Here is a 16,726-nt window from a genome sequence, read left to right as displayed (position 1 = left end):
AGGTTCCTTCCTCATATCGTCTCCTCATATCGTTTTTCCTGCAGTCCTTGCCTCTGGTTTGCTCATTAGGGATAAATTCATACATTTGCAATTTATATCCTGAATGTATTTATTTCTGTAAAGCTGCTTTGTGTCAATGTCCATTGTTAAAAGCGCTATACAATTAAAATTGAATTCAGTTGAACTGAATGTAAGCATTAAACATCAGAATGGGGGAAAATGTGATCTCGTGATTTCAGCCGTGGCATGGTTGTTGGTGGCAGACAGGCTGGTTTGAATATTTTAGATACTGCTGATTTTTTGGGATTTTCACACTCATCAGTCTCTAGAGATTACACAGAATTGTGCGAGCAAAAATGCCTTGTTGTTGAGAGAGGCCAGAGGACAATGGTCAAGCTGACAGGATGGTTATGGTGACTCAAATAACCACTATTTGCAACCGAGGTGAGCAGAAAAGCATCTCGGAATGCACAACATGCCGAACCTTGACGCGCATGGGCTACAACAGCCCACTCCTGTCAGCCATGAACAGGAATCTGAGGCTGCAGTGGGCACAGGCTCATTCCAAACTGGACAGATAAAAATTGGAAAAATGTCAGCTGGTATGTTTCCAATCTTAACTGCCCAGTTTCTGTGAGACTTTGCCCACTGCCTCAGATTGCCTCTGACTTTTCTTATCTCTGAATCTGGCCTTCTGTCCGGCATTGTATTTTTTGCTCTCACCATAAAAACATGAGCAATAATCCAATAAATATTAGGACAGTGCACCATTCTAATGTTGGAGTAAATCACGTTGCTGTTTACATTTAAAGAGTGATAGTAATCTCTGCAGAGTGATGTGTTGCTAATTTGGAAAGAGGTTAGTAAAATCATGTAGTGTGCACTAGGAATTGGGAAAATAGACTGAATGAAATAAAATCTGTTTTATAATAAAAAGATGAATAGAGAACGAAAATGTTGTGTATATGTAGCTTCACTTATATTGTTTATGGAACCTTATGATAAGGTGTATTATTAGGTTTATTAAAGCCTTACAAATGTGTACTTACTTTTTTCTTAGTATATAATGAGTGTTACTACATTTAACTTCATTTTCCAACCTGGAAGATGCCACAGTTTCAGTGACAAATTTCTCAAAGGAAGCCTGAACAACATAATGGAAATATCAGTTCACAGGCATTCCTATATTGGGAGAATAAGAGTCCTTCAAAGAGAAAATGTGTGTACTTACTTGTTGTGCTTAATTATTGCTACTGTTAAAAGAAAAAGACAGTAATTGAAGACTAGGAACTCTTTTGAAACCCAATGCATGAGGAAATTTTGCCACAAGTAAAATGAGAACTGCAGCTGGATTAGTCACCAAAGCAAACAAACTGAGCAGATAATTGTAATGCACATTCGTGAACACATACAGTAATACGGTTTTTACGTAAATGAAATGTTCAACCATGCAGATAAGTGAAAACTTTTTCAGAGTATGTACATTGTCTTCAGATTATCTTCTAAGGTCTCATTCCTCATAAAGGAGGTATAGAACTCTGTAAGGACATTTTAGTAGACTTGTACCAATAATTGCAAAAGCAGCTAGTGGGGATGCAGAAATATAGAGAGATAAAGGAAGAAATGAGATTCAATTCAGACAGAGAAAGAGAGAGAGAGAGAGAGAGAGAGAAAGAGAGAGAGTAGCAGGTGAGTACTCACTTATTAGGTAAGTGAGGCATGAAGTGCCACTCATTCACATCCCTGTAATCCTGTAGTGAGAGGAAAGTGCACTTGGAAAGCCCTTGATAGTGCTGAGTTCAGGAGCTCAATTTTGTCAGTAGCATCCCATTAATTAGAGGTAGAGGTAGAGCAACAGCTTTGGATGAGCCAGCGTATGGTAGACGTTTAATTAAAGACATTCAATGCTCAGATGCTGATTTGGTTTGAGATTTTACAGATGAAGATTGACATTACTGCAAAACATGGCTGATTTTGCCTCATCGAACACAGTGCCAAGGCATATAGAAGAAAAGGCATAAGGCTTGAATGAGACTGTGATTACTGAAATCGAACTCATTATATCACTGTGTCTGGGCTTTTATGTAACACCTAGAATATCATTATAAATAACTGCAACGCCAACTTTTGTGCCAGCTAGATGAGGTTAATGTACGTATATAGCTGTATCCAAGAGTGCTAGATTCATTTAATGCTACATACTCATTTGGGCTAATCCAAATCTCTGGTCAGTAATAGTTTCATTTACAATAAGCCCTATAGATGTTAAGATCTAATATTCAGCAAACCTAGCTTCAGATCAAAGGTGCTGGCTGTTTAGAGTTTCTACATTTTTGTTTAGCTTGGGGAACAGACACAGTCTAAATATGGTGGAACCTGAGTGATGACAGCTAGCAGATGGTCGGTTTAGCCTGTTTGTCTGCTCCCTGACCTCAGCTCTGGATTGTCACCAATTAACTAGGCTTATACTGAGACTATGTGCTATGCTGCAAGAAATGACAGCAGCACCTTCCAGAGTGGGATGGACATCGTCCCGCCCTAAAAGGCCAGCCTTGCCCTCAAACTATTTGAATTATCTATAAAGCCCACATTGGTAAATGTCTCTTAAACCATTTTGATCAATATGACAAAATTGTTTGTATGAACGTGAAAACACTAAACACTGTGGTTGCTTTTCTAAAACATTCAAAATGCAACAAATAGCCTTAAGTCTAACAATCCCATGCCCTCTTCAGAATTTGCTCTGCCTTGGTCTGTCAGATTGATGGAATATTGCTCAGGAGCTACATTAGCACTGGTGCGCTCTGAAATATGTGTCACTCAACTTGAGGAACCAATGGGAACAAGTGAGACTGACCACAACACCACAACAAAGGCCAAGGTGATTGACAATTCTAAACAATAGGAAACAATCTAAACTTAGAGAACACTTTTTTAAAAAAAAAATCAAACACAATTGCAAGACTCAGTGACTGGGAATACAACTTGAGAGCCGTGGTTAAGATTGTGTATCTGAGGTAAGATTGTGTATCTGAATGACGATCCCGATCGTGACAATGTTCTAGCGTGGTGGAAGTTCCACAGCCACAATTCCCCCATGCTGCCCCCCTCACATGTTTAACTGCTCTGTTTCTTGTTTTCATTAAAATGAAACACCTTCTTAACAGTATTTACAATAATCAATAATTTATGGATTTCCATTTAGTACAAATTTTGTTCTGATCAGAGTATGATGTTCTGTATATTTATATTAAGAAAGGAAATATCGCAAGCGCAGATACAAGCAGAAATAACCGTGGGAGAGGGTGGGATTGGTCAAACTTTTCCAGCGGTGTGGCCAGGATTAGTCAAGAGTGTCTCTGGGCACAGGCGGGATTGATCAGCACTTTTAGAGGAGATCACACTTCTAATACACACTTTCTATGTATGCAGGACTTGTTGCCATAGTTTTTATTCATGTGAATTTCAAAGCAGATAATATAGTGATCAGATGGCGGGTCTTTAAGTACTTTGCTAGCATACAAGGTACTTTCTAATACTCAGAATCCTTAATATCCTTCTCAGTATGAATACTGAGACAAATGGACAATTCTTGAGTAGTTGTATTTCGTTACTATATTTAAGTGTTAGTGAAGTATTATGTGTACTTATACTTTACTTGAGTAGTATTGAAATTGAATATGTGTACTCTTAATTAGTTACATTTTCCAATTAAAAAAAAACAGGAGATCCCAAACTTTTTGGGCAAATGACCCCAATCTTTAACCAACCTACATGTTTTGTTTTGTTTTTCGTTCCACATTTATAAAGTAGGACTTATGCAACATTTGAACATTTATGTTAGTAACATACTGTAGGTATGTGTAACATAAGTGGGAAAAAAAGAATATTCCTTGCACTGACTTACCAGTCTGATGTCGAGGATGGTGTGATACATGATATTTTGCGTGCACATTCAAAAGCAGCGGCAACCCGAGTGCATTGTTCACAAGGTGTAGACTGCAAGTCAGACCCAAAACATTCCTGTACGTCAGGTTTCCTGATTTTATGCTCGGCGGTGTTAAACTGATGAGCTAGTGCAGCATGTCAGGATAGTGAAAAGCCTGAAAGAACGTGTGCCCTATTCATTTAAAGGTGGCTTTCTCAATGTGACTCCCAGTAACATTTCAGAATATTAGCACACAAAACCCGTCTTTGATATTTTTACTATTGATATATAAATTATTGAATGAAATAAAAGAAGAGATTGTGAGTTTCTTTCATGACCCCGTTTGTAAATTAAGCGACCGCATGTGGAGTCACAACCCCTAGTTGCACACCCAGTCTGACACATTCAGGTTCTCCTGACCAAAAAAAAAATAAAGTAACTTGTGTAGTACTTGGTCTATCCTAACTAGCAGGTTAGCTGTTATACAACTTTGTTTCCAATCTGTAGCCTATTGAATTTGTATTTTGCTTTTTATGTGAAAGCCAAAAAAGACTGCAGTAATCATAATATTCATGAGTATGAGTGCACATCTCATGTCTTGTCCAATTTTGTGTAGTGGAAGAGAATACTTGAGACAGAGACAGAGTAGACACAGGGCAATTCAGGAGAGGAAATACATAAAAGCTGTAGCTTTCTCGTATTCTTCCACAGTAAACTTACATTATCTTAGCTATCATAAAGTATATGACTTATATAGCTTACATTCTCCTTGTTTTTTTCTATAATGTACAGGACTGTGACCCACTGAATCTCTTTCACTGTTGTTCTCTTTCATTTTGTTCAGTCAGTTGTGTAATCTTTTGTGTAATCTTTCATTTTTAGAATGTTTTTTATTGTTTTACTTGATTGTTCTTTTTTATTTTGAATTTGATATCTTGTATTTACAGTGGGGTCGAAAAGTCTGAGACCACACTGAAAATCTGGGAAATTTAAAATTGGAAATAAACAGAAGGTTTTAGAATTTTAAAATAGTTCAAACAGAGTCAATGAAATTTTAATATTCAAGATTTTGCGCTATTTCTGGGTCCCAATTTAAATGTAAGCAAATGTGTGATATTGACCACGTTAACTGCTTTGTATAAAAGGTCAGATTTTCCTCATGTCTAATCTCTTCTACTGAAGCATGTGTTCAGATGACACTCCAATGGATTTGATCTAAAATGAGGTAAAAATAAGGTTTAAATTAGAAAATAATGCAAAATAGAAGCATTTTCACTCTCAGACTTTTAGACCCCACTATATATACTCATGTTCTATAAAGACTTGTAGGATATTAAATGTTTAATTATTTATGTGTTTAGATACTGTTTGGTAAAAATTTTACAGGACATGCCAGTAAGCTAGTGTACATTTACAAGGTAATGTTTATGGTGCTATAAATCATAATACCTAGCCTACGCAATCAGTAGTGTACAGTTGTTTTTTTTAGACAATGTTGACATTAATTGGTGTTATGCAGGAAGTGAATAAGTGCATTATATATACATATATATACAGTCATGGGAAAAAGAAAGTACACCCTCCTTCAGTTCTTTGTTATCAGGGCCAAAATAACTATCGTGTGGTCCTCACCAACTTCTATAAACAAACAGATAACCTCAGGTGACAAACACACAACAGATTTTAAGATGCAGTCATTTTTTCCCCAAAAAATTAAACTAATGTTCAGAAACCATGTGGGGGAAAAATAAGTACACCCTTCCTATTTCCACAGTCATTAGTAGTCAGATGTTACTAATGAACAAGAAAAGTTAATCATCAAGAAGCATGAGCACCTCTATAAAAGCAGAACTGTTGGCAGTTTGGTGTTCTGGAGCACTCAGGTGTGTGTCTACATCATGCCAAGAAGAAAGGACACCAGCCACATTAAAATAACTGCACATTATAAGGATGCAGTTGGAAGAAGAGAGATTTGACAAGCGTGTCAAGTAGCTTGCTCCCTGGGTAGCAACTGAAGTATTTCTTTTATGAAGATACAGGCACAGAAGGTAGCTAGGAAGGACAGAGAGTGAGAGAAAGAACACCAGCTCTGCAGAGGTGAAGACGGCGACATGGTGCTGACATTTCTAAAAAGTTTGACACATGCCATTGGAAGCCTAGCACTCAAAAAGCAATCCCTATTAAAAGTAGAAATCATTGGTTAGTGCACAAAGTTGAGTTTGGCCCAACTTTCTTCTCCCCTCATTAATTCCCTCCATCTGAATGTGTAAGTATTAGCTTCAGCAGTCATAGCCTTACCTTTAAATGTTCTCACATAGAAATAAATACTTTCTGTGCATCTCTTACTTCCTTGCAATGGCGAGTCAAGATTATTCACTCTTTTATATGGAGTCTCTGGTTCACAGTTGTCTCCATTTTATTGCATACATGACTAACTTTGATTTGGTAAAATATCAAATATAAGTTATAAGTTATATTTAATATCGGGTTATATTAAATATAAGTGGAAATCAATGCAAATCTTTGCCAGAACTTGATAAGTGAGTGGATGTTCGGGTTGCACTATGACATCCACTTGTTTTGTGGCCTGTAAATTAGGAAAGACCTCGATATTTCAGATATTAGTACAAAAATCAACTTCTTAAAAATTATTTAATAAATTTTTAACACTACAGTATTACATACAGTAACAATATTTTCCATCATATCTTTTTTTTTTGTGAAACAAAAACAGTTGACGCTATGGGAAATTGATAAGGTATGCTTGCAATCCACAATAAAAGCTGACCTTGTACCAACCTGACGCTATATAAACTTTATAGCCTCTCTGTGTTTAGCTTCAAATCTCTAGTTTAACTGGCTACACTTTCCAGCAGTGAGGTGGCAGTGTTGCTGCTGCTTAAAACCAAGTAGCTACTATCAAGTAACTACATACAATATTTCAATAAGCTAAATAGCGGAGTAGTGCTATAAATACTATAAATACTTTCTTTTAAACAGCATAAACAAACACAGTATATTCATAATCCATTGGGTTCTGTATCTTTTTTTGTCTGCTGGAAGGAAAAAAGACAAAATGATTTGAGAAGGTTATTGACTGTTTCTGAGACCAAGCTATTTATTGTTTTTGATTCACAATAATGAGATAATGTATAATTATACTGTATCTTATAATTATAACGGGTTCCCAGGTGGACTAGTGGCTAGCGTACGGCACTCTCGTCACCGCGGTCCAGGCTCGACTCTCGGTTAGTGAACCAACCGCAGCCACTGGAGGGTTGCATGAGCTAGTGCACTCTTAGTGCCAGTCCCAAGCCCAGAAATGGGGAGGGTTGCATCAGGAAGGGCATCCGGTGTAAAACTTGTGCCAGAAATAAATATGCAGACGGGTGATCTGCTGTGGTGACCTCGAACAGGAGCAGCCGAAAGAGGAAAAAAAAATTATATAATACATAGATAGCTATAATGGATGCTGCTTCAATGCAGTTCAGCTTAGCTACATTTAAGCATGTAGTTTGACCTGTAATTGCAAAACTTTTTTAATTGCTTTAAAATAATGGGTTTCATGAAATTCATATTCATTTGTTATCATTATTTTTCTTTTTGCCATTATCTTTCTTTTTGTCTTTGTCACTTGGATGCATCAGAAGAGTGTCAGCATTTTCTGCAGGATGGTGTGAGATCGCTTGTTGTGTGAACGTCAGTTATTTTCATTACACCGGGATAGTCCTCCAAGACCCTGACCAGGATAAAGTGGTTATATTTTTAATTCTGAAAGAGGCTGAGTGACAGTCTGTCTAGAAATTTCAAGTATTCAAAGTAAACAATTTGTATTTACATTGAACACTTTGTATATATTATATATTTGTATTATGTATTAAGAGTAAACACTTATTGTAATTGTCTAATTACAATAAAAATGACATTAAAAAATACCTTGAAGCATTAGATTGTATAATGTTGTAAGATGTCACATCTTTGGTCTTGATTTTTCTACCAGAATGTAAAAAAAACATTACCATATAACTAAATAAAAAATACAGATAAATAAATAAATACAAAGAATGAAATGAAAATGAATAAATAAAGAAATAAAATACAGAACACAACTGCTGATCCTGGAAATTTCACACACAACAGTCTCTAGAGTTTATACAGAATGGTAAAAAAAACAAACAGAAATTTGCTTTTTTGAACATTTAACCTCATGTGCTCAATCAATTTTTTAAAATAAATTGATTAATATGTGAACTCATCTTTTGCGAACTGTTCCTAGGATTTCCAGATCTTCCAAACTGTGGTGTCTAATTACTCAGAAGAGTATGTCCATCAATAATTATTAAAAATCTGTAGACATTTGTAAAGCACATGGTTGCTGCCTACCAATCAGTTATTCCAAGGCAAGGTTTAATTTACTCAACAGTTATGACACATGACATATATGATGGATATGCACCAAAGTTGAGAGGCCTACTGAGGGTTAGATTCTGAGGTCGTGTGCTAAAGGTCGTGTGCTGGAGTGTGGTCACTCATAGGGGGCTTGGTTAAGTTCAAGTGCATTTTTCTCACATGCTGTATATACCACATATATTTAAGAGTAAAGTATATTTATATTAAACATTAAGTCTATTTATAAAGTTTACTTTATTGTACTTTTGTTGCACCTCTTAAATGTACTTTCCATTTTTCACCTATGGCTATATAAGTGAATGAGACTTTAATCAGAAGTGATACTGGGTTACCATAAAAACCACAGTAATGGTAATGTCCACTGTTTGTCTGTCTTCCACCAGCTGGTGCTTCCTGAGTATTCAATCCACGGTCTCTTCTGTATCATGTTCATGTGTGCCCAAGAGTGGCTAACTGTGGGCCTCAACATCCCTCTGCTTTTCTACAACACATGGAGGTAAACATCTGAGCCGACTTCCTGTCATTATCATGGTCATATAAATGTGTTTTGTCTGGTTTGGTTTGGTCAAAAATAATATTTTTAGGCAAATCGTTACTGATATCTAGTGCAACTCAAAAGTGCGTGCTGTTTCTAAATCTCTAATTGCTATGGGATGTAAAAATTAAACAAAATTCCTATACCTCAACAGTAAAGAATCATCTTTATTAAATTATACCATAGTCTATCAGGATTAGAAGTGTGACGGCATACCACTGTTATGACTGTATACCATAATCAGGAAATCTGAAGTAGTTATAGAGTTATCCATATGCTGTGTGGAGATACTGATGGCTAGTGCCTCTGATGCTTTCAAATGTCATGTGTAAAGACGGTTTTTAAAGTTGGACTAGTTTTTAAAGAACTACCATTCCACTTGAAATTAGAGATATTTCTACACTGGATGTATACTACAGAAGGCTAAGATCAGGCCTCTTAATAAGTCTGTTTATTAAAAACAGGCAACACTTTATTGAAATAGTCTGTTTAGAGAATCTGCAATGCATCTATGTACTGTCAGCAGATTTAAAATAAATACTGCAGCAGTCCTAAGTGTCATTTACAGAAAGTGAGTGAGTGAGAATCTCTATTGCTTATAGCTGTGGGGCTCAGGTGGCATGCACATCAAATGGATTTTGGGAAAAAAATAAAAATAAAAATAAAAAAAAAGACCCACTAAGAGAACATGCTGCAGCCGTTACTGTTCATGTTACAAACGTATGTGAGGAACTGGTTGTCTTGCCCGTGTCTGCACCTCCAAAAGTTGTACAGCTTTCATGATCCTAAGCCTCCAACATCACCACATCATCTACTGCCTTGTTGTTTTGACCATCGGCAGCTTATCATTTGCCCGTTTAGCCTTGTCTAGTTTATGCCTGATTATTGCCTAGCCATTTGTTTGTCTTCTTTTAATAAAACCATAAGCCTGTACCTGTGTTTTTGTGTCAGCCTTCATGGCACAATTATGAAAGTTGGCCTTGTGATATGAGGGTGTACTTGTACGTTTCAGTGCTAGTTACTCCAGCAAAAAGGAAAATGAGGTGAACTAGTTTCACTGGCAAGGACTGAGGGCAAAACATCTCTGTGGACAGGATTTAGATTTTCAGATTCAGCTGATTTTTGATAGATATTTTGTGCATAATTGAGGTTTATGTAGTCAGGTAGGGTTCTTGTGTATCTACTGTCACGGATTGATAGCAGAGGTGGATGCAAGTGCAGATGATTTATTAAACAAACACAAGGGTGAGCATAAGAGCCATAAACATGAACTATGGACTCAAAGCAAGAATCATACAAACTAGAAGCGACAGCAGGGCACACACAGAACAATGACAACAACAACCGCTTGACAAAGAGTGCTACATAAGACAGGACTTGTATACAACTGCTCAATATCCCACTACGTGATTCAGGTGCAAACAGTCATGTGACATGGTGAGTGTCATGGACAGGTGCTGTGCAGTGGCTGATGGGTAGTGTAGTTCTGCGCATTTGGCGCTCCCTTGATATTTACAAGTGCTATATTTACTAGCTGCAGTGGTATTAACCAAGTTTATAGTCTATAACATGTTAATTGTTGGAGGAGCCGCATACTATATGGCTTCTGATGCTGGCTTTCTCATGAAGGACAGACGGAGCATGTAGCATAAAATCCATCCAACCTGACTAATCTCAGCAACAAGACCAATCTTCCTTGTCAAGGCATCACCACACAGTTCTTTTTAGCCATCCATTGGGAAGATTTTTATATTTTTATATATTTTTTATATTTTATATTATATATTTCGCAAGCCTGAGCTAACAACAGCTATGTTCACTCAAGTCTCCTATACGCCTTGCTAGCAATGGCACTTATATTAGGTGATACATGCCTTTGCAAACAATGGAATGAAATGAAACTAAAAATAAAATAAAATAAAATGTTATTAAAACAGTACAGCTTCCTGAAGAGCTTTTTAGACCAGTTACAGTGCCCTTCACCGAGGGGTCAAAAGGTTAAAAAAAAAATAGTATAATAACTGTACAATTTTATATACTCCTGATGTTGGTAAATTACATATGGAAATTACATATAACACTGAAGCTGCGTAAATATTAAATTATTTAGTTAAGGAAAATCCCTCTACTTCTCTCTTCTGCTTTTCAAACAATGTAGTAATGCAGTTTTGCCTTTTTAAAAAGTAGGATTGCTTGAAAAATCATTGTATCCTATTTCAAGGGACAAAGTACACCTGTCCCATTAAAGCATACTGGTGATATAATTACTTTGTTCTTATGCTATAATATCATACAGGTGTACCAGCTGTTCACAGGGCATATCCTGGATGTCTAAAGGACAAATGGAATTGCCTACACAAGAACTGTGTGTGTGTGTGTGTGTGTGTGTGTGTTTATAAGCTGACCTAAGCACTACAGACAGTACTACAGGCTACATGTGACATTCTACACACTGAAACCACAGTCAGTTGAAAAGGCCAGAAAATGAGGGATGGGCAACTCTTTTTGGTTTATGGCTCCAAATTTTTTTTAATAAATTCATTACAATGCAACTTGGCAAACTACATGAAATGGTGCAATGAAAACAAATAATCTGATTTAAAGACAATGAAAAAAATGTAAGTGATGCTGTCTTTATACCTGTCTATGCAAACAGAACAGCTCGGAGTAATGTAGCCATGAAAACAATTACTACTTTTTAAATGAAAATAATTACTGTCAGCCGTGATAAATCTGACTGAATGGTCCATTACAATGTCCACCTTGAAAATGCAATAAAATTCATATGCAATGGGGCAAATAGTCAGCACCCCTTTTATCTTATAATAGATACTGGCTATGTCTAGTTTGTTTTAATTCTGTCAGGTATAACCTGTAAAATGTAGATCTGTTCTGTGGCACATTTTCATTATGCTGTTCTTGGGTTTACTGTGTGATTTAAATCATCTGGGTTTGATGATTCTCAGTGATTTTATTGTACCCTGTTAGATTTTTTTCAAAGTCTGCTTTGCTGTAGAACATATAAATTGTAACACACAGGTGTTATGTCACATTCACTCACAGTAGTAACACACAGTGACTCCAGCTGGGAACCACCAGGAGATTCAGTGTAGTTCGAACCCTGATTACAATCTGCACATTTAAAAGCTCATGCTGAGTGCATTGTGGAAAATCTACTATCCAAAAGTTGTGATTGGATTATTACCCAGCAAGAGCCTAAAACAGTAGGGAAATGATGTAATGTTGCGTACTACCCACCCTGTGTTCTTCCCCATTTTCGGCAGGTACTTCCACAGCCCCACAGACACCAAGGAGCTGCTTTATGACCCAGCAAGTGTCATGAATGATGAAACGCTTAAGTTCTGTCAGAAAGAGGCTTGGTGCAAGATGTCCTTCTTCGTGCTTTCCTTCTTCTATTATCTCTACTGGTGGGTGTCTACCATTAACACTGCCATTACAGCACTGCAACTTTCTCAAGAGAAGTCTAAAAAAACGGATTTGCATACCTGCTGCTGAAAGGGCATACTTTCATGACCATGACACATATAAAAAAATAAAGCACAGGATTGTGGCATTGTAAATTCTTTTATGTTCATGACGAGTGATGCAAGCTGTGATCTGGTACAGGAGTAAACAGGAGTGGACTTAGATGAATACAGAGGTGTGGCTGTGATATAAAATGAGCTTCTTCCTTTTAAAAAAGCCAAATGTGGGCATATGATTAGATTTCATGGTAGACTTTTTCAGCTACAAACACTACAACATAAAATGTTGTGCAGTCTAGGACAACCGCGGAAACCCTACAGGAGCTATATTTGTTAAGAGTTTGTTCTTGAAATAAGACGAATGGCAGATTTTCACTTTGTGGGTTTATCATTGGAACTGAATGCTCATGGGCGAGTAAATATAGCTATACATACACAAAGATGCAATTCTTTGTAAAACTCTATATATGTAGCTAATCTACTGTGCTTCACACTAGCTTCAATTGTGAAAACAATTTCTGGATTTAATTTCCAAATTGTAGTTTTATTTATTTAGGCTAAAGAATTATTTGATGACTGCTATCAGTGCAACTGTTGTGCATGAAAATCCCAGGAGATCAGCAGTTTCTGAAATACTCAGACCAGCCCGTCTGGCACCAACATCCATGGAACCAGTTAATGTTAGCATTAAACATTAGAAAGGGGGGAAATGTGATCTCAGTGACTTTGATATTTTTTCCTCATTCTGATGCTTGATATGAACATTAACTGACACTTCTGACCTGTATCTGCATGAGTTTATGCATCACACTGCTGACACATGTTTGGCTAATTGGATAACTGCATGAATTAGCAGGTGTAAAGGTGTTCCTATTAAAGTGGCCGGTGAGTGTATATCTAATCCACTTATGTACCCCAAACCTGCATAATTATTGTTAGCAATTACGATTGTGAAAAGAACAATTTGGATCAATTTCAAATCAGATCTTATATTGTTTCTGTAGATAGTTTATTTTCAAAGATTATACTATATGGCCAAAAGTTTGTGGACACTCTAGAAGTAGCAGGATGAATTCTGAAGCATATAGAGTGATACTTTCTGCAATGCTGCAAAACTGATAGGACAGTGCCTCACAGTACAGATGGATAATGACCCAAAACATACTGCAAAAGCAGCTCAAGAGATTCTTAAGGTAAATATTAAATGTTCGTAAATGTCCGATGAACCTCAACCCAACTGAGCAGCTTTTCACTCACTGAAGACAAAACTGAAGGCAGAAAGACCCACAAACAAGCAGCAACTGAAGGCAGCTGCAGTAAAAAGGCCTGGCAAAGCAACTCAAGGGAGGAAACTCAGCATTTGGTGATGTCCGTGGGGTCCAGACTTCAGACAGTCACTGAGTCCATACTATCCAAGTATTAAAAATAATCCTAATATTTATGATTTTTAGTTTTTTGTTAGTTTGTTTTTAGTTTTTAGTTAATTGTTAGTTTGTCCAATTACTTTTGAGCCTGTGAAAAATGGCTGTAATTCCTAAGTCGTTAATGCAATAGTTTTGTTAAACCCCTTGAATTAAAGCTGAAAGTCTATACTTCAGTCACGTCTTGATTGCTTCATTTCAAATCCATTGTGCTGGGGTACAGAGGCAAAATTACCAAAATTGTTTCACTGTCCAAATACTTATGTTCTGACTGTATATAGGAACATTAACCTACTGTATGTAAATGATTTGGAATTTTTTTTAACTTACAGTATGCTTGGTGGAGTACATATGTGGTTACTGATTGACTAACTGTCCTCAGCCTGTTTCGCTTAATAGTTATAAATTGTTTTATAATCACTGATTTTTGCATTCACATAAATTCTGCATCAATAATTTGAGACATTATTATTATTATTATTATTATTATTATTATTATTATTCTTTTTAATGTGTTCTTATGAATTGTGTTTATATGTATGAAATGAATTTAATAGTTTTCCATTCTTGTCTTCCAGTATGATCTACAATTTGGTGACCTCATAACAGTTCTTGGCACAGAGGAAAATATTGGGATATCAGAGACTGTTTTCTCAAACTTGTAGCATTAAACTAATCACTGGATCTTAAAAGAGAACCTTTAAACACATATTTGTTTGGCACCTGAAGAAATACGGCTTTGGCTGTACCTATGAAACCATCAAATTCTGGAAAGCCTACAGGCTGCACAATGTGAGGCACTTGGCATAATACATTTAGCACATGTAATTAACACTGCACAGACCGCCTCAGATATATCACATGTCCTTCAACATATCCAGGCTAGAAATGAGATCCATGCAGGTGTTATGGGAAATTATGGCAGGCTTAAGCGAGTGGTGGATTTTTACCAGGCCAGTGTGTTTGTACGATGTAAAGACAAAAAACAGTTTTAATATGAATCACATGTTTCGTCTTTTGTGTATATTGCAGAATCTGTATAATGCTCTGTTTTTTGCTGTTGTTAGTTGTTTTAGAAGGATAAATGTGAAATGATCTATATTTACATATGATAGAGAATACATTATGAATACATTATTATTTATACAATATTATTTATATACAGAGAATACAGAATTACACTCAAGTCTTCCTGTATTTAATATGTGTCAAGCTATTAGTCAATTTAGGCAATATGACATTTTCGCCAAAACACCTTATTCTCACATGCTCGATATTTGTTGAGAGGGAGAGTGTGATCACCAGTTTTTTTTTTCAGTGCCAGAAAATGTTTTACACATAATCCCATGGCAAAGAAAAGGTGCTGAACACTTCCAAATTTTTAAACATGTTTAACTTTTCAGAAAAGCGTTGAAGTCTTTATTATCACCCAGCTAATCAAGTCCCAGCTCAGGGAGCAAGAGAAAAGAATGGACATGTAGGAAAGAGTGCCAGGAGAAAAAAATGTGTCTTTAATGTTGCAGTGTCACTAGCAATAAGACATTTGTTAGTTTTGGGACACTGGTATCCGATGTCATGGTCCCACTTTAACTGCAACTATATACAGTAGCCTAAATGTCTCTTCTTCCATAGTTAGACAAACAGTTGAGAAATAAAGCTAATCTTTATTAATAATAATATTAAAAAGCCTAATCTAGATAGAGCTAGCTAAGCTACATAGCTGGTACCAGTTAGGACTAGATAGTGGTAACATACTACTACTGCATTTTTTTTTTTTTTTTTTTTGTATAAGCACAAAAAGCTCCACGCAGCATTTTTTCCATTCGAAGAAGAAAAAACTTAGTTGAATGCAGCCTGAAAATGAGTGTCTGGAACACCAGCGTTTCCGTTGCAGTTTAAAACAAATATCAAAAATGTTTTCATTGTTCATTATTGCAGAGTTGGAGTGTCAGATGCTTTATGCCATAACAGCAGCAATGCATAGAAATTAATTTAGATATGAAGTGAATGTTTAAAAAACAACCTAAATTGAGAATCTCCAACAAATGATTCGAGCAGTACTATGTGAAAATATCCATTCATTAATTATTTAATTAAATAGTTAGTTAAATAGATAGATAGGTAGTTTGTTTGTGTGTTGTTTTAAGTTTGTCTGTTTATCTATACATACCTCATTTTTATAAATGTCACCACACCTTTTGTCCTGCTCCTTGCAGCCTCCTTAATCAAAGTCCTGACTGTCAAGCCTTTGAACAAGGGGCAATAGTGTTTGATTCTTCTTGTAACTTTTCACAGAAAAGTAGTAACCACAAAGATCATTGTAAAAACAAAACATTTGTTTTACCACGTAACAATTTTTTTTTTATGAAAAGGAGATCCTTTCTGATGTTGGTTGAAACTTGTGTAATAATAATAAAACTCCCTTTGGTAGTTTGTAATACAGCTGTCATTGCCTTGTGTAGTTACACATAATGTATGATGACCAGGCATTTTATATCTAAGGATTATGTTTCCATCTGATATTGGTTGGATATATTTGTATATTAAATAAAATAAATACTATTTTAACATCATGGAATGGAATACTGATCCTGTATTGTGCTAGTAAATATGGTTTCCTACTTCCTTTGTTTTCTAGTCTCCTTGTTTTCCAGGGTTTTTCAGTGTTTCCCATGTTCTGACTCTGTAATTTGACACTGTATTGTCCCAGTTTATCCCAATTTACAACCTTTATATCACATCTCTGACTCAGACTTCTTTCTGCTCCATACTCCATTCCTTCTCCTAAGTCTGCCCCAGTTTAGTCCGTGGCTCTGATCTTAACTCTGTCATTGACCTTGACACTGTCTCTTTTCCTGCCTCTATTCTCTGGCCATGATCCAGTCCCAGACTCTGTCTCAGCACATGATCATCATGTCCTGAGTCTAGGCTCTTTAGCTGTGTCCCT

General features: G+C 36.3%; 1 protein-coding gene across 1 annotated transcript in view; it reads left to right on the top strand.

Moving 5' to 3' along the window:
• cnih3 (cornichon family AMPA receptor auxiliary protein 3) overlaps positions 1-16,395 on the top strand; it is a 37,178-nt gene extending 20,783 nt beyond the window's left edge. Inside the window, exons 4-6 of the mRNA XM_026946947.3 lie at positions 8,722-8,834; positions 12,158-12,301; positions 14,358-16,395. Coding sequence (XP_026802748.1) covers positions 8,722-8,834; positions 12,158-12,301; positions 14,358-14,385 — 285 coding nt within the window. The 3' untranslated portion in view covers positions 14,386-16,395. The remainder of the gene's footprint in view (positions 1-8,721; positions 8,835-12,157; positions 12,302-14,357) is intronic.
• The last annotated feature ends 331 nt before the right edge of the window (positions 16,396-16,726 follow it).

The sequence above is a fragment of the Pangasianodon hypophthalmus genome, chromosome 19 (assembly GCF_027358585.1).
Source record: "Pangasianodon hypophthalmus isolate fPanHyp1 chromosome 19, fPanHyp1.pri, whole genome shotgun sequence".
NCBI lineage: Eukaryota > Metazoa > Chordata > Actinopteri > Siluriformes > Pangasiidae > Pangasianodon > Pangasianodon hypophthalmus.
The sequence above is the reverse complement of the archived record's forward strand: the minus strand, read 5'-3'. Positions and strand labels throughout refer to the sequence as shown.